The sequence below is a fragment of the Brachyhypopomus gauderio genome, unplaced genomic scaffold (assembly GCF_052324685.1).
Source record: "Brachyhypopomus gauderio isolate BG-103 unplaced genomic scaffold, BGAUD_0.2 sc89, whole genome shotgun sequence".
In the NCBI taxonomy this organism is placed as follows: domain Eukaryota; kingdom Metazoa; phylum Chordata; class Actinopteri; order Gymnotiformes; family Hypopomidae; genus Brachyhypopomus; species Brachyhypopomus gauderio.
In genome coordinates this window covers 152,452-170,205 of record NW_027506910.1, presented here as the reverse complement: position 1 = coordinate 170,205, position 17,754 = coordinate 152,452, and the positions used below count along the sequence as shown (strand labels likewise).

The window sequence follows — 17,754 nt, the reverse complement described above, 5'->3', positions numbered from 1 at the left end:
GGTGTTGGTGCTGTGGAGGCACCCAAGAAGATTCTGATGTTTCAGACACAGAGGAGGAATCCAGAAGAGACAGAGTTAAACAGAAAAAAAGAAAAAACAAAACAAAAACAAAACAGGAGACCGACAACACCCATGGGCTGAGTGAGTAAATGAGTACAATGGCGACAACTTATTTTAATTAATATTTATTAAGCCGCACCTACCAAGTTTTTTTAATGGAAAATGTTGTATAAGCCACACCGGGCTATAATGGATATGATGGAAATCGTCTACCATTTGCTTGTTGTGATAGATGTCAGAAAGTGTTGGTGTACACCTGACGGCATGTGTTAAGTGGTAAGAAATGGGACAGCGCGATCCAGCAATATAATTGCTGTTTTAATAAATACATAAGAAAATTTCAAGTACTAAATGTAATTAATTCAATTCATATTAGGATTGCGGGCGGGGGCGACAGAAATATGTATGTGGCGGGCGGGTGCGACAGAAATATGTATGTGGCGGGCGGGGGGCGACAGAAATATGTATGTGGCGGGCGGGGGGCGACAGAAATATGTATGTGGCGGGCGGGGGCGACAGAAATATGTATGTGGCGGGCGGGGGCGACAGAAATATGTATGTGGCGGGCGGGGGCGACAGAAATATGTATGTGGCGGGCGGGGGGCGACAGAAATATGTATGTGGCGGGCGGGGGCGACAGAAATATGTATGTGGCGGGCGGGGGGCGACAGAAATATGTATGTGGCGGGCGGGGGCGACAGAAATATGTATGTGGCGGGCGGGGGCGACAGAAATATGTATGTGGCGGGCGGGGGGCGACAGAAATATGTATGTGGCGGGCGGGGGCGACAGAAATATGTATGTGGCGGGCGGGGGCGACAGAAATATGTATGTGGCGGGCGGGGGGCGACAGAAATATGTATGTGGCGGGCGGGGGGCGACAGAAATATGTATGTGGCGGGCGGGGGCGACAGAAATATGTACGTGGCGGGCGGGTGCGACAGAAATATGTATGTGGCGGGCGGGGGGCGACAGAAATATGTATGTGGCGGGCGGGGGGCGACAGAAATATGTATGTGGCGGGCGGGGGCGACAGAAATATGTACGTGGCGGGCGGGTGCGGGATTAAAACAAGATCGTTCAAATCGTGGAGACTAAAGTACCGGCTTATAGTACGGTCGTTATTTTGGCTTTAGTGGTGTTAAATTTTCAGTTTAACAGCCAAGCGTAATTCCAATGTTATTCAACATTTTAATTCATGATAAGACCTCCGAATATCCGATCACATCGAATTTGTCAGAGCTTCATTGATGCCAATACCAGACAAATTAAATTATAAAAAAAATAATAACACAGCTCATCTGACATTTTCATGTAGTATCAGTGTTTGTTGAAAAAAAAATATTTGTTTTGACCTGGACGAGCCTGAGATCTCCTGCAAACCACCACTAGATAAAAAAGAGCATAGAGATTCTCAAACTGATAACATGTTTTGTATTTTTCTGACATCAACATGTTCAATATCGAGTAACAGAAAATACACAGATCAAATGAAAAACACTCATCTGTTATTACCATGCAACATTTACCATGCAAAAATCTTTTTTGCAGTAGCACCTTTGAATAAAAGTGCTCTGGATGAGGCCTGTGAGGAGCACATCAACGATGTCCTTGATGAGATTGAGGACTCTCGTAGCCGGCCTCTAGGTAAGCAAGACATATTCATAAAAAATTCCTTTCTGATAACACATTTGCTAATTTGATGACATCAAGCTGTTCAATAGCTTTTAATATCAATGCAAGACATGCTTATATTAACACAGTTCAGCTGAAAAACATTCACCTGTTATTATTGTATATTACCTAATTAATGTATGTTGAAAAAATCTTTTGTTTTTCCAGAAACACCTGTGATTAACAGTGTTCTAGATGAGCCCTGTGAGGAGCACCTCCCCATTGACCTTGATGAGATTGAGGTCTTTTTGAATACAAGTGCTCTGGACGATGCCTGGGAGGAGCTGCTCCAGGTTCTCCTGGACGAGACTAAGGACTCCTACAACCCATCTCTAGGTGAATCTCAAGTTGATAACATATTGTAATTTGCTGATATCAACATGTTCAATAGTTATCTTTCTATAACTCAACTCAGCTTTATTTATAGAGCACTTTAAGAACGGCAGCCGAAACAAAGTGCTGTACATAAGAATAGAACATTAGACATAAAACAAATAATAACAAAAAATGGATAAAACAATAATAACTACAGTGGTAAAAGGAATCAATAGAACAAATCAAAGAATTAAACTAAAACAGTAAAAACTAAAAATATACAAAATCTCATGCTGTGTTAAAAGCCAATGAATTAAAGTGGGTTTTAAGACTTGTTTTTGTGACGTCGGGTGCGTTGCAAAGGACGAGACATGAATCCTGGCTTGGCAATAGACAACACGTTTATTCTAACAGAGAACAGACAGCGCAGACAGCGCACGTAAAACACTCAGTGTAAACACTCACAACGTGTAGACTGTAGACAACGACGAGCACAGGTGCACAGCGAGCGCACATTAAATAGACAAACCACATTAGCCCCACGTGATTACGAGACGCGCCACACAACCACAACCACGAAGATCCACAGACGCAGACGATGCACGTGGACAACGTAAACACACGCCCAAAAGGGAGGGGCCGGGGTCCTCAACGTGACAGTTTTAAAAATGGGCAGTGAAGGGGCTTGGCATATGGTGTCACATGCATCCCTGTAGGGAAGAGCAGGGCTGGCTTTGTAATTCACAGAATGATGGAAAATATTTATTACAAAAAAAAACTATATGCACTTGAACTTACAACTATTCATATATTTTGTTTTAAGCTTCACTTCAAATGTTTCTTCTTGGGGATTGAAGTGAGTGAGAGATTACGTGCATGGGTTGGGTTAGAATATGTGTATGTCTTTGTGTTTCTGATCGTCAAAATGTCCTCAGACTGTGGCATGAATGTTCATCACAAGTGCCAAACTAAAGTGGCTAATCTGTGTGGCATCAGCTAGAACCTACTGGCTGAGGCACTCACCCAAGTCAGCCAGGTTAGTCTGGATGTGTAAAAATGTACTGTACATCTCTGTAGATGCGTCTCCATGCGGTCCTCTGTGTGAGGGTTTGAGTCCTCGCCCCCCGTCCCGGATCAGCCACCAGACACACATCACTGCGGAGCACTTCACCTTCCACAGTGTACTGGGCAGGGGAGGCTTTGGCAAGGTACAGTCTTCCCCTTCACGCACACACACACTGACTCTGTGTCTCTCTTCACTTCTCCTGACTATTCACTTATCATTTTTACATGTCTGTCCTTTTGCCCTTCTATTGTTAAATCTCCACAAGAATAGACCAAACAAACACTATTCCATCAAACCTTCATATTTCATGGTTGTGTGTGTGTGTGTGTGTGTTTGTGTGTGTTTTCCTTTCATTCATATTTATCTCCCTTGGTCCCTGCTCAGGTTTTTCTGGCTGAGCTTAAGGGCAGTGAGGCTTGGTTTGCCGTGAAAGCCTTGAAGAAAGTCGTGGTGCTGATGGATAAGGATGTAGAGTCCACCATGGTGGAGAAGCGGGTGCTAGCTCTGGCCCGGGACTGTCCCTTCCTAACGCACCTTTACTCCACCTTTCAGACCAAGGTAGTAAAGAACAAATGAAAGGTTATATTATACAGTTCCTCCACCTCTCAGTCAACAATAATGGGATGTCCAGCTGGACTCTTGTATAAGCAGTAATTAACCACACCAGGCATTGTCACAACTGTTTACTGTAACTTATACTTCATGGAATCACTGTGGTATTTAGATGATTGTTGAGTCAGTAATTCCGCTTGTACTCATACCAAAGTGTTTATGGCATTGTCTGCATGTTAGGAGCACTTGTTTTTCGTTATGGAGTATTTGAACGGAGGTGACCTGTACTTCCATTTGATGGAGGAAGGATGCTTTGACCTCGACAGAGCCACGTGAGGCAACACACACACACACACAATGATGTTTTTTGTATGCCTTATATAAATATAAACATAGGTGTGTGTAATTATAGTCCGGTCTGATGGCTCCTGGTTTGTTTCTTCCTTCCAGATTCTATGCAGCCGAAATTGTGTGTGGACTGCAGTTCCTCCATGGAAAGGGCATCATCTACAGGTAACACACACAAACAAATCTACATGGACATTCTGTACTTTCACCTTTACTGTTCTTGTCTACTAAACCACATTTATGCCACATTTTTGTATTTCTCTCCTGCATTAGGGATCTCAAGTTCAATAATGTGATGCTAGACGGAGAAGGTCACATAAAGATAGTGGATTTTGGCATGTGCAAAGAGGATGTTTTTGGAGACACTCTTGCCACATCCTTCTGTGGGACACTATGCTTCATTGCCCCTGAGGTATGAGATGGCATCAAATGAATTTGACATTGAATATTCTCACCTGTAGCAATGTCAGTGTAAGTCAGTATGCCCTGAATGTGAATGTGTGTGCGTGTGTGTGTGTAGATCCTACTGGGTAAGCGGTATTCATTTTCAGTGGACTGGTGGTCATTTGGTGTGATCCTGTATGGAATGCTGATTGGTCAGCCTCCATTCGATGGTGATCATGAAGCCGAGCTTTTAGAGTCCATCCGTAGTGGCCCACCTCACTTCCCTCGCTCCATCACTGTGCCTGCCAAAAACATGCTAAAGAGAGTAAGCATGCACAAAACCACACCTGATGACACATTAATAATAGTAATAATAATAATAATAATAATAATAATAATACTTCACAACTAAGACATCAACAGAGTTCTGCTATTTTGCACTTAGAAAGGAGACACACTGAGATATTTCTATTATGAATAATCTTGCTTTTGGTTTTCTTCCATGAACAAAGCTGTTTGAGCAAGACCCTTCTCATAGACTGGGTGTTGAGGGTAACATCCGACTTCAGTCATTCTTCAAGACTGTTAACTGGTCTGCTCTGGAGAGGAGAGAAATCGAACCTCCTTACAAGCCAAAAGTGGTATGAGCTTTCTTTCCATATCTTTCCATTTCTTACAGTCCACTCTCATTTCTGTTTTTTTTTTTTACTTTTCATATTGTATGTTTATAGAGCAAATTGCAAAAATACAGATACTGTTCATCATGTGATGTGCTTCCATTCTCCTCCAACCACAGACATCACCGAATGACTGTAGCAATTTTGACCAGGAGATGTTAGATCAGAAGCCCCTCCTGTCCCAGTGTGACAAAGGTTTGGTTGACTCCATGGACCAGAGTGCCTTTGCTGGCTTTTCCTTCATCGACCAGCGCATGGAGCATCTCCTGCAGAAGTGATGGACAACCTGCTTCACTTCTTAACACTGCAGAAGAAGATACAGTACAAATGTGTGAATAAACTTTATAGCCAGTGTTTTTATGTGTCACTGACTCTCCCTTCTCAAAATAAAACCTGTATTTTGGGCATGGATTTTAGACTACACCCAAGATCAGGGGTGATTCACAGAGGTGTCAACTGGCCATAACTTCTCCTCCAGGTTATGTATTCAATTTTAGGCAATATTTGATACACCCTTGCTAAATCCATGTAGATGTTTTGTTCCAGTAACCATTCATTATTGTAATTCAAAAACATTAGATCATCTCTCATTGATTGTGTCCATAAACACCACTGATAACACCTTTAGAGTATGTGGAACGGCAGAGTAAGGGTTAATAACCCAGTTTGTAAAAGAGGTTAATGAGAGTACAGATAAAAAGATATAGATTATGTACAGTTGAAGTCAGAACATGCATGTTATATACTCTCTTGCTTTGTATTGTGAGTTTGCAGGGGTATATTTAATTTAAGCATATGTGCATATGGTGTAAACATTTTGTGTTTAGGCATTTGTGTGCCTAAAGCTTAGAAAGGAAATAAATACAATGCATATTAAAATGTATATTAACAGGTTAACATAAGTAAAATATTTTTGTCTTATACTGTATATGTGTATGGTGTACAGTGGAAAGATATATATTTGGTATAGGCTCTCTTGGCTTTATGTGTGGTATATATGTGCACTGTGTGAATATTGGTGCATTTAAAGCAGAATGTTTTCCTGACACTGTCCATGACAGAAATTATGGTTATAGACATTATTCATTTTCCAATTTATTACGAATATGGACCCTGCATCTCAAGAAAAGTCTGTTTGTCTGTGACGACAATTTCACAAGTTTGGTCCAGTTCCAGTCAAGGCAATTTATTGGCAGGTCGATTTATCACGAGAGGGAAGAAGACGAGTTTGTTTCAGAAAATGGAGACCTGGTCAATGAAAGTAGCAAGTGTGATATCATGCTGGGAAAGGCCTCCACAATCATGTGTGCTTAGAGTGATCTGAACCTGGTGGAAAGAAAGACCATAACAGAAGATATACTGTTCAACTACTCAAGTGTTGATACGCTATTCAACTACTCTCTCCATTACATATCAGATAACCTCTGAGCACATGCCAAAAATGAGCACAGACATGTAACATTTTGTTTCCAAGGACTCATGTACCTTATTGTAAACATTGAACCACTCAGGATGATGGTCCATCTTCTCGGCCTGTAGTGCCACTCTTGACATGAACCCGAAGGCCTAAGATACAATATGACATAATTTCCTATAGATGTTCATGGGAGACGTTTCACAAGAACAATGTATGCAGTGATCCTCACCTGGTTAAAGTCTTTAAAGACGAACTCCTTATAGATAGCATCTCTGCCCACCACCTCCACCCACTCGGCATTGTGGATCACAGACAAGAGCTGCTCTCTCTCCTCCAGACTCAGTGCCTGAATCTTACCAGCCTGTTGGATTACAGCAGATACACCGTTACTGTTGAGCTTGAGTTAACTATTTAACCTCGCCGGGCATTCTGAAAGAGAGTATGTGTGACGCTGTGGTGCTGGAGGAAGGAGGAGACACGACCAGCGTCTTACGGTGCACACAGAACATTTATTTTCACTCACGCAACGCAAAGCCCAGCACGGATGGTGCAAGCACGCAAATGCGGAGGCTTGCACAGGCATGAACTTTAGACAAAGACGAGCACACGACACTGCGCGAACGCACATTAAATAGGTGATTTACACAGACCCACGTGACCTCGAGACAAGGCACAGGTGTAACTAACGAACACGCTCACAGACAACCCACACCCACGGAAGTACAAACATGTGTAACACAGGCAATGAGGTGTACCAATTTAGCCCAGGACAATCACAGCAACCTGGCAAAACCACCTCACCCCGATATACACCCCCAATCACTTGGGCAACCCTTCCCCACTCGCAGGGGTCTCAACTGAATGAGCAGAGACGGCGACCAAGTAGAGGGCAACAATAACAATGTTTATTTTAAAATAAAAATAACAAACAATCTCCAGGCTACTGTGGTGGGCACACAACTCCGGTGGAGGGCTTCACCCTAAAACATGGACCAATAGTTCACAGCAAGTTATTATGTGCAATAAAACCACCACACTCTAATAAAGTCAAATAACCCCACACAACCACTGCAAACTATCACACAACCCCCACACTGTACCGCATTCCACCAACAGCACCTTTGGAGAAAATAAACAAAGAACGAAAAAACAACATTACTATCCAAGTTATTAAATGTCACAGAATAAAAGCTACAATTATTTATTCTAGTTAAAAATATACTCTTCCGTCAGCTTCCAATCTCACTTAGGAAGTGAGATTACTCAAGGCTCATGATACAACGACACCAATTGACATCAGAATACAGGGCAGAAATGATGGCCAATACAATAAAATTGTACCATACAAAGGACAAACAAGCGGACACAAAAAAAAAAACCAATATAACAAAACAGCGACTGGTGCTGATGTAACTTCAAACACTTGTTCACTGGGACCGGTCTGTTGTCAGCAGGTAGTGCTATGGTATTCCTCTGCTAGGAATTCGTGTCTAATGAAATAAAAATTATATCAGTATGAATAAATCTAATAATTACATTTACAGACACTACAAATTCCCAGCATACCAACCTAGAACGCGTCAGGCTTGTTACGACCGTCTTGTTTCCCCAATTCATAAAGTCTCTTGACACTGTATTAAAAATGTGCTCTTCTAAAACTCTCTGGAACAGCTTTCGATCTATAAAACATTAACCAACACCTCAGTTTAGTAATATACAACCTTAGCAATACCGCCAATCACGAAGGTGAACTTACTCAATAGAATCCAGACACAGCGCCGAGCTCAAACCACCGATATGCACCACACCAAACACCAAATCATTCTTCCGCAGGGCTGGCAGAATATAAAGGCACGACCAATCAGCGAATTACGTCGCTACTGCCGTACTGCGCATGACGAACGTCAACCCCCGACACTGTGGGTGTTGCCACTAAACGGTCTGGAGGGGAACTGAATGCCATTAGACGGGTCCTACCCGTCACATCTACCCCCCCACAAGTTTGTCCACGTCCCGTGGGCAACCTTACTGCCATGGCCTGAAAACAGTATGAGCGGACACTAGTGCTAACCGAGCTGTAACCTCCTCTTCCTCAACATTGTTCGGTCTTGCTACTGACCTTGGTAAATGGAAAGGATTTGTATGGTGGCCTGCTGTACCCCTATGAGACCTTCTAACTGGCTCGGATGTTAATTCCACCACAGGAGCCACCTCCCCAACTGGCTGTCTACTTCCCTCGGATGGTACTGTGGGCAAATCAAACAGCACCCCTTCCACCAAACTATCTATTCCTGATAACCCCTGTGGTGCCTCTGGAACATCCACATCCGACAGTCCAAATGGGGCCTGCACTGACCTTACCTCAGTCTCTTGAGGCAAGGCTGCTTGAGGAATCGCCAAAACCTCTGGCAACTCTTCAACTACCTGCACATCTTCCATAGGATCCACCTCCACTGACCTTGGCCACACCCCGATGCCAACTGGAAGCCTCCTCTCTGGCTCCACACTGGTGACAGGAAGGGGGCGCAACTCTGACCGGTGGATGTTCAACTCTAAAAAAGGACCATCGCTTCGCCTAACTTTGTACAGTGTCCCCACTTCGTCTAGACACTGCACAACCTCATATATCTCTGGGCCCCATTCGTCCTGAATCTTATGACGCCCTCTAGGGTGATTACGTCTATACACTCTTGTACCAGGTGGAACAATAGGAAGGGGGTGAGTATGCCTTGCTCTATAAGCAGCAGCGGCCTTCAGCTGCTTTTCGGCGTGAGAGAACACGCCTGCCAATCTCTCCCGATGTTCTTGTACCCAGTCTCCCAATTCCTCCACCTCACCAGGTTCCGGTTCACCCCCCAGCAATGAATCTATGGGGAGATGAGGCTCTCGAGCAAACATCAGCTCATAGGGAGAATGTTTCGTAGATTGATGCACAGTGGTGTTATAAGCAAACACCACTGTAGACAGGTGTTGCGGCCATCGTCTTTTCTCACACGGGGGCAATGTCCTTAACAAGTCATGCAGTGTTCTATTGAATCGCTCGCACTGACCGTTCCCCTCCGGATGGTAGGGGCTAGACCGACTCTTCTCAATGCCATACAACTGACACAGCTGTTTCAGCAATGCCCCTTCAAAACTTCTCCCCTGATCAGAATGGATTCTCTTTGGTACCCCATATGTGTAGAACCATTTTTCCACAAGGGTCTGCACCACTGTGCTTGCCTTCTGATCTCGTGTTGGATAGGCCTGGGCAAACTTTGAAAATACATCCGTGACAATCAGCACATTCTCTCGACCGTCACTAGATTTCTCCAATACAGTGAAATCAATAGCCACTATGTCTAATGGCTGTGAAGCCAATAGGCTCCCCAAAAAAGTTCTTACCTTGGGCCGTACGGCTTTAGCTGCTATGCACCGGCCACACTCATTACACCATTTCTCTATATCCCGGCGCATCCACGGCCAATAGCACCTTGTTTGTATAAGGGTTACAGTCCGCTCTGTCCCTTGGTGACCATGATTATCGTGGAGTGAAGTAAGCACTTCTGCATGCAGCACCTGGGGTAGCAGCAGCTGTAAACGCTCCCCTACACCGACTGGACTCCTAGTTACTCGATACAAAACCCCTTCCTTGTCTCGAACACGGTTCCACTGACGCAGCAACTCTAAAACCCGTCCACCTAACTGGGCTCTCTCCATCTTCGTGGGAAACCTTCCTTGCCGCCAGTACCACAGAAAACTTTTTATCACTGCATCCTCCCCTTGTAATGCGGCCAAATCTCCTTTACTCCTAGTCGGAACCGCATCTATGGGTTCCATGGAGGCAACAGCCACACCCAATGCCTGACACCCTCGTGGGACAGCGATTCCACCAGCCACCTCATCCATACTGCTTGGGGATGGGGGCAGTGGCAACCTCGACAAGGCGTCAGCATTCTTATTGGTCGCACCAGCACGATAGATGACCTTGAAGTCAAACAATGCCAACTGGGCAGCCCAACGCTGCTCCACTGCGCCCAGCTTCGCAGTCTGCAGGTAGCACAATGGGTTGTTGTCGGTGTAAACAGTAAAAGAATTTCCCAAGAGATATTCTCTAAATTTTTCAGTTACCGCCCACTTCAATGCTAGCAGCTCCAACTTCATGGCACTGTAGTTGTTCATATTTCGCTCCGTAGGCCTTAGTCCTCGACTTGCATAAGCAATCGGTCTCCTCCCCTCTGCACATTCCTGTGACAATACTGCCCCTAACCCTAGGGAGCTAGCATCCACCTCAAGAACAAATGGTGCAGAGAAATCGGCATATCCCAACACGGGAGCAGTCACTAACTTAGCCTTGAGGGAAGCAAAGGCTTGTTCACAGTCTGCATTCCAATAATCCTGAACTGACCCCAACTGTCGCTTTAGCCCCTTCTTTGGCTGCAGTTTAGTAACCAGCCTATGCAAGGGTGCAGCATGCTTGGCAAACCCCTCTACAAAGCGGCGATAATATGATGCAAATCCCAAAAATGAACGGAGCTGAAACAGAGTAGATGGCACCTTCCACTCAGCTACTACTGCAATCTTGTCTGGATCCGTGGAGACGCCTGCTGCTGAGACTACATGTCCTAAATATCTTACTTCAGTCTGAAAAAAATGGCATTTGTTCAATTTCAGTTTGAGACCATTCTGGTGCAACCGTTCCAAAACCAGCCTCAACCGCTCCATGTGCTCTACAAATGTGGAAGAAAACACCACCACATCATCCAAATACAGTAAAAGAGACTGGAACCGCTGGTCCCCAAAAATCCTCTCCATCAACCTTTGAAAAGTCCCTGGGGCATTACACAATCCAAATGGCATACGTTGGAATTCGAATAATCCAAACGGGGTACAAAAAGCAGTCTTAGCCTGATCCTTAGCAGCTACTGGGACCTGATTATATCCACTAGCTAGATCTAAAGTTGAAAAAAACTTTGCTCCAACCAGTGCATCCAATGACTCCTCAATCCTAGGGAGAGGAAATGCGTCTTTACGAGTCTTTGCATTAAGCTGTCGATAATCAACGCACAAGCGTATAGAACCGTCTTTCTTCTGAACAACCACAATTGGAGATGAGTAGGGGCTACAACTCGGTTTGGCTATCCCACACTCTACCAGCTCTTGTATATGCGCCTTTACCAAGTCATATTGTGACGGGGGAAGCCTGCGGTATCGCTGTCGGACTGGGACATCATCCACCAGTGGTATTTCATGCTCAACAAGAGTTGTACACCCCAAATCCCCTGTCTCATGGCTGAACACTGTTGCATACTGTTCAAGCAATGCTTTAGCCTCTTGCTGTTCCTCAGACTTTAAATTAGGCCAACAGACTTCACCTAAATCTACCAGTGATGTACATTGTACTCCCACTGACTGAATATAGGCTATTGGACCCTCACTATCTTCTTGTTCAGTGAAAGAAAGGGGGTACTGTGCTGGACACACGCTAGCCATACTAAGCTGCCCTAAGGCAACCCTCGGCTTTAACCACTGGTCTTGATGACCAACATTAACTACTGGAACCACCAGACTACCCTTCTCCACAGGCAAAAGCGCACTAGGGACCAACAATCCTGGAGGAAGATCCTGTCCTTGGCCTGAAGCTTCCAGTAAGACTGTACGCACACAAGATGCCAGATCTTGACGACACGTGGCCGGAACCAGTTTCAAAGTGCCAGCAGGGATCCGCACCGCAGGACCCCTCGGGGTGACAGCTGAACCTATATGACCGGAACTAGAAACATATTCTAAAGCTTGGCACTCAGAGAGGGCTGGCATCCACCCTGGCGCTGCGGCCCGCAATACTGGGGACTGAAACAACCGATCTCCATGCTGACTAAACAATTCTCTGTAGCAGCTGGTCAATACATTCATGCCTAACACCCCTGGGACTAGCCCCTTTTTCTGCTGAGTAAGTGCATCCCCTGAATCTTTTACTACCAGGATGCCCATGCCAGGTAAGCGCTTTCCCAACACTTCTACATCCAGCTCTACATAACCACAGTATGGAATATCCAACCCGTTTGCAGCTTTAAGACGCAACCCCCTGCAATACTGAAGCCGCTCCTGCACTCTAGGCTGAAAGTGTGCGAAAAAAAAACGTTCTGTAATGGTAGTCACCATGGATCCGGTGTCCAAAAGGGATGGTACTACTACTCCATCTACTAGGACATTAACTACTGGACATTGCCCCACCAATCTAGGACCAATACCATCAGACCCACCGGCTCCCGAGCCCCGACAACCCTCATCCAGCATGTGGCTCTCCATACTGGCGGGAATTAGTTTCCCTGTGGCTGCCCTTGGGTGTTGGATGACACTACTACCCTTCCACCTCCCAGTCTCTCTCTCACTGGGGTGGCCTGCCATCCCTCTGACCCAGGACAATATCTGGCTATATGTCCTGGCCTATTACACTGTCTGCAAATTGGCCTACCATCAGATTCAAATCTCAACCGCTTAGTCTGCTGGTTATTAGTCCCAGCCCTTAATGGTGGGTGGTTAGCTAACTGTGCTAAGATAGCATCCAGCTGACTTTGCTGTTTACGTAAACACTCTTTTACCTCAGCCATTTCACTAGAGGAAACTGTGGCATTAACCACCTGTGTATCACACCCAGCTTCCCATTGAGAGTCACAGGAAAACGCCCTACTACGTGCAGTAGCCCCACGCTCCCCTTCGGCCACCCAGCGCTGTGCTTCCCCACGAATAGTCAAGAAGGATATGTTAGGATCACTGCGAACCAACCGTTTCAACTCTCGACGGAGCATACCATCCTTCACATATTCTATAAACTGATCTCTAACCAAAATATCAGCATTAGTAGCAGACCCTGGACTCTTCCGCTTCACCACTTCCATTAATGACAACAAAGCATGGGAGAACTCTCGCAACGTTTCCCCCTCACGCTGGCGCCGTTGAAAGAATTGCTTCTGTGCTTCTATATGAGATTGCAAACATCCAAAAGTCTCCAATAAAATCTGCAAAACACGTTCCGGATCACTCCGATCTACCGCGGGGCGGAACTTTATTTCTAACTTGGCTTCCCCATCTAATAAATCATATAAAAACGATGCTTGCTCTAATTGAGTCATATATCTAGTACTTAAACACTGCCGTGCCTCTTCTACCCACTCCTCTACGGGTACCTGATCGTGTGCAACATTACCAGAGAACCGTGGGCACTTGCGCTCACGGGGCACATAAACATAACGTTCTGTGACTTGTGCTGGGGTGGACAAAGGATCAGATTCCCTACTCTGTGATGACTGACCTGACGTCCTTGGTTCTCCTGACACTCTCTGGTGAAGACTAGCATTGTCCGCCTGCAGCTTCTGAACCTGCTCTGTCAGAGTCCTGATCTGTTCCTCCCAATCCTCCATGGGGTCTACTCCTGGCACAGATAACCAAAACAAATTTAGAGACGGTAAAAATGTATGTCTTACACCTCCGAACACAGAAGCTAAAACCCTACGTACCTTCCCAGGATTCAACCAGTCGCTGTTTTTTTTTTTAAAAAAAATTAGGAAACAAATAGTATGTTGCCCGCCACTTAATTGACGCCGTCCCTGAAAAGGATCCTGCCTGACTACGCCAATAATGTAACACAGGCAATGAGGTGTACCAATTTAGCCCAGGACAATCACAGCAACCTGGCAAAACCACCTCACCCCGATATACACCCCCAATCACTTGGGCAACCCTTCCCCACTCGCAGGGGTCTCAACTGAATGAGCAGAGACGGCGACCAAGTAGAGGGCAACAATAACAATGTTTATTTTAAAATAAAAATAACAAACAATCTCCAGGCTACTGTGGTGGGCACACAACTCCGGTGGAGGGCTTCACCCTAAAACATGGACCAATAGTTCACAGCAAGTTATTATGTGCAATAAAACCACCACACTCTAATAAAGTCAAATAACCCCACACAACCACTGCAAACTATCACACAACCCCCACACTGTACCGCATTCCACCAACAGCACCTTTGGAGAAAATAAACAAAGAACGAAAAAACAACATTACTATCCAAGTTATTAAATGTCACAGAATAAAAGCTACAATTATTTATTCTAGTTAAAAATATACTCTTCCGTCAGCTTCCAATCTCACTTAGGAAGTGAGATTACTCAAGGCTCATGATACAACGACACCAATTGACATCAGAATACAGGGCAGAAATGATGGCCAATACAATAAAATTGTACCATACAAAGGACAAACAAGCGGACACAAAAAAAAAAAACCAATATAACAAAACAGCGACTGGTGCTGATGTAACTTCAAACACTTGTTCACTGGGACCGGTCTGTTGTCAGCAGGTAGTGCTATGGTATTCCTCTGCTAGGAATTCGTGTCTAATGAAATAAAAATTATATCAGTATGAATAAATCTAATAATTACATTTACAGACACTACAAATTCCCAGCATACCAACCTAGAACGCGTCAGGCTTGTTACGACCGTCTTGTTTCCCCAATTCATAAAGTCTCTTGACACTGTATTAAAAATGTGCTCTTCTAAAACTCTCTGGAACAGCTTTCGATCTATAAAACATTAACCAACACCTCAGTTTAGTAATATACAACCTTAGCAATACCGCCAATCACGAAGGTGAACTTACTCAATAGAATCCAGACACAGCGCCGAGCTCAAACCACCGATATGCACCACACCAAACACCAAATCATTCTTCCGCAGGGCTGGCAGAATATAAAGGCACGACCAATCAGCGAATTACGTCGCTACTGCCGTACTGCGCATGACGAACGTCAACCCCCGACACTGTGGGTGTTGCCACTAAACGGTCTGGAGGGGAACTGAATGCCATTAGACGGGTCCTACCCGTCACACATGGACATAACGACACGCAGACAACGTAACGGCACGCCCACAGGCAAGGGTCTGGAGCTGTTCCGTAACAGTATGCATAATTAACACAGACTAGTCGGTAGGCAGGGTGACTGCAAGGAGAGATAATGGCATTCAGTCATTTATAAAAAGTTCTAAGGAATGAGAGGTTAACGTTGATGCAATCTTATTTAAACTGCCCCATACTTAGTCCATAAATGCTCAAAATGACATAATAAGTGGAGAGTTATAAGTCCGCCCAGTCACGATTGACCATTAATAAACAAAGAAAACCAATTTCATAAAAATTGCCCCCCCCCCCCCCCCCCCATCTGGAAGGAAGCAATGATGATGTAACCCTATTTTATTCTAATATTGGGATGTGGTAGGGTAAATTTACCATTGAAAATTTATGTTATGATTATATATATTAAGTTATAATTTCACGTTACAAAAAAACATAGTTCCATAGTTCCTTGGCTATTAGAAATTGTATAAATTGTACTGGAAATAATGAATATTCTGTACTAAATATATAACAATGTAATAATAATAAATAAATAAAAAAGTATAGCAATTTCTGAATACAGACCAATCTCTCAGAATTCTATGAAAACTGTCAGACTGTGTCTTTGTTTTTATGTCTAAAACAGTTAGGGGTGTGTTTAAAAAAATCAATTTTTCAATTCAAATCGATCTTCATTTGAATGATTCAATATCAATTTATTAAACCTGAGATCGATCTTTAGAATTGACTAATTTTCCCCGCATATGCGTACCGTTTTAACGTCTCGCGTTTTATATCGCGTGACGTGCTTTAATTCCGCCTTGTTTAGGTTTATGAACCCTGCAAACATGACTTTGTTCATTGCGCTGAGGCGCGGCACGCAAAGTTTCAAAAAATTGAGAGGTCTTTCCATAAGGGGCGGAGCCACCGATATTACGTCGTTTTCGGTGTGCGGACCCTCACGTCGGTCGTGACGCGTCAAGTAAGCTGTGAAGTTTTCTCAACAGCTGGCAATACTGTTACTGCACAAAGGAGCTGTCTCACTCCTCAACATGTTGATCAGCTCCATTTCTTGCAAAAAAATTTGACAATCTCCAAGATGTCAGAAAGCAGTCATGAATAAATCTTAGTTATTGGACCTTGTTTACAATATTGAGAACTACGTTCATAAATGTTTCATTGCTGCAATACATTTTAATAAAGTTTGAGTGTTCCGTGTATCATTACAACATTTCACATTCAAACTACACTTTTTATTGCAACTGAAATTTCCCTACAAGAATCGATATTGAATTGAATCGAAAATCTAATTGAATCGGGACCTTGTGAATCGGAATCGAATCAAACTGGGAAATCAGTGGTGATACCCACCCCTAAAAACAATAATCCTAAACTTGCTGGTTTACACGGGATAAAAAAAGAGATATTTTTAGTCTCATGCTACAAACATTTTTGCATTTTGCTAAATGTATTACCCCCATCCCGCCTACATGAACCAGCAGCGTGGCGTCAAAGATCCTCAACCAACAGATTCCAAAGAGATTAGTGCTGATAACACAGACTACCGTCAACAGCTATTTTAGCAACAGACTAATCTGACAGGAGCAGGAGCAAAGCAGGAAGAAAACAAGAATGAAAAACATCGATGTAGGAATACGTGTGTGACAATATGAACCCGAGTTAAATAACTTACCATGTTGTAGGTGCTGTCAGCAACAATGCGTCCTCCCTGTGGTCACTCCTCCTCTGAACAGGCGACAGAAGCAGCGCGGATTCATTCTAATAGCTGAAGGCACAATAGCTGTCCAAGTAGAAGCCTGGTGTTGTCGACATTAGCCTTTAGATAATCTTTAATCGGTCAGCAAATTGTCTTTTCAAAAGATTGTGCAGCCCGCAGTGTAATTATAAAACACTACTAGGGTAAAGGATGAAATATTCAATGATCACTCATACCAGATAACTAGTTAGTTAACTACTTAACCTGTGTAGGTGGCTCTGTGTAACTTAAGTGTGAGGTGTCTAGGTGAGGTAAAAGTGCCAGATTATCCTTATTGCGTGCATTGTCTGAATATCAGGAAAATGACAGATCATTAAACTCGAGTTTTAAAACAATTTAAACAATTTAAGGAATTGTTTATTTAAATTAAGGCATTTCCTGTGCAATGTTGTATTGGTAATGAGGAGTGCATGTTTATTGTTGATGGCTTGGATCAGTAGGTATAACTGACCACCTCATTTAAACAAGACACATGTTGAGATTCTGTAAACTACCTTTGAGCTGTAAATCATTATTTGATGGAGCATTACCAACAAACCTTACGATGAAATATTTTATGATATTTTTTATATCGCCCGATAAGAGTATCACATTATCAAAGCACGT

The 17,754-nt window shown here is 43.9% G+C and overlaps 2 protein-coding genes and 1 long non-coding RNA gene across 4 annotated transcripts; 1 reads left to right on the top strand and 2 right to left on the bottom strand.

Moving 5' to 3' along the window:
• On the top strand, positions 1 to 5,390 carry LOC143493590 (protein kinase C delta type-like). 2 transcript variants are annotated; one of them, XM_076992108.1, is made up of 11 exons: positions 1 to 141; positions 1,612 to 1,707; positions 1,903 to 2,070; positions 3,127 to 3,257; positions 3,500 to 3,673; positions 3,908 to 3,999; positions 4,118 to 4,180; positions 4,289 to 4,427; positions 4,536 to 4,724; positions 4,912 to 5,040; positions 5,196 to 5,390. In XM_076992108.1, the coding sequence occupies exons 5-11, from the start codon at positions 3,572 to 3,574 to the stop codon at positions 5,352 to 5,354; spliced, it is 873 nt and encodes a 290-aa protein (XP_076848223.1). In that variant the 5' UTR covers positions 1 to 141; positions 1,612 to 1,707; positions 1,903 to 2,070; positions 3,127 to 3,257; positions 3,500 to 3,571; the 3' UTR covers positions 5,355 to 5,390. The 2 variants fall into 2 exon arrangements, with proteins under 2 accessions (XP_076848223.1, XP_076848222.1); XM_076992107.1 differs by lacking the exon at positions 1 to 141 and having other exon boundaries at positions 1,486 to 1,707.
• An 876-nt stretch (positions 5,391 to 6,266) lies between these two features.
• Positions 6,267 to 17,203, bottom strand: LOC143493591 (pterin-4-alpha-carbinolamine dehydratase-like). The gene is made up of 4 exons (XM_076992109.1): positions 17,065 to 17,203; positions 6,723 to 6,854; positions 6,562 to 6,642; positions 6,267 to 6,402 (listed from the first exon to the last, which is right to left on the bottom strand). The coding sequence occupies exons 1-4, from the start codon at positions 17,065 to 17,067 to the stop codon at positions 6,310 to 6,312; spliced, it is 309 nt and encodes a 102-aa protein (XP_076848224.1). The 5' UTR covers positions 17,068 to 17,203; the 3' UTR covers positions 6,267 to 6,309.
• On the bottom strand, positions 14,753 to 15,370 carry LOC143493583 (uncharacterized). Its single transcript, XR_013125528.1, has 3 exons — positions 15,138 to 15,370; positions 14,952 to 15,060; positions 14,753 to 14,871 (listed from the first exon to the last, which is right to left on the bottom strand). It is a non-coding gene; the product is annotated as an uncharacterized LOC143493583 (long non-coding RNA).
• Positions 17,204 to 17,754: the final 551 nt, after the last annotated feature.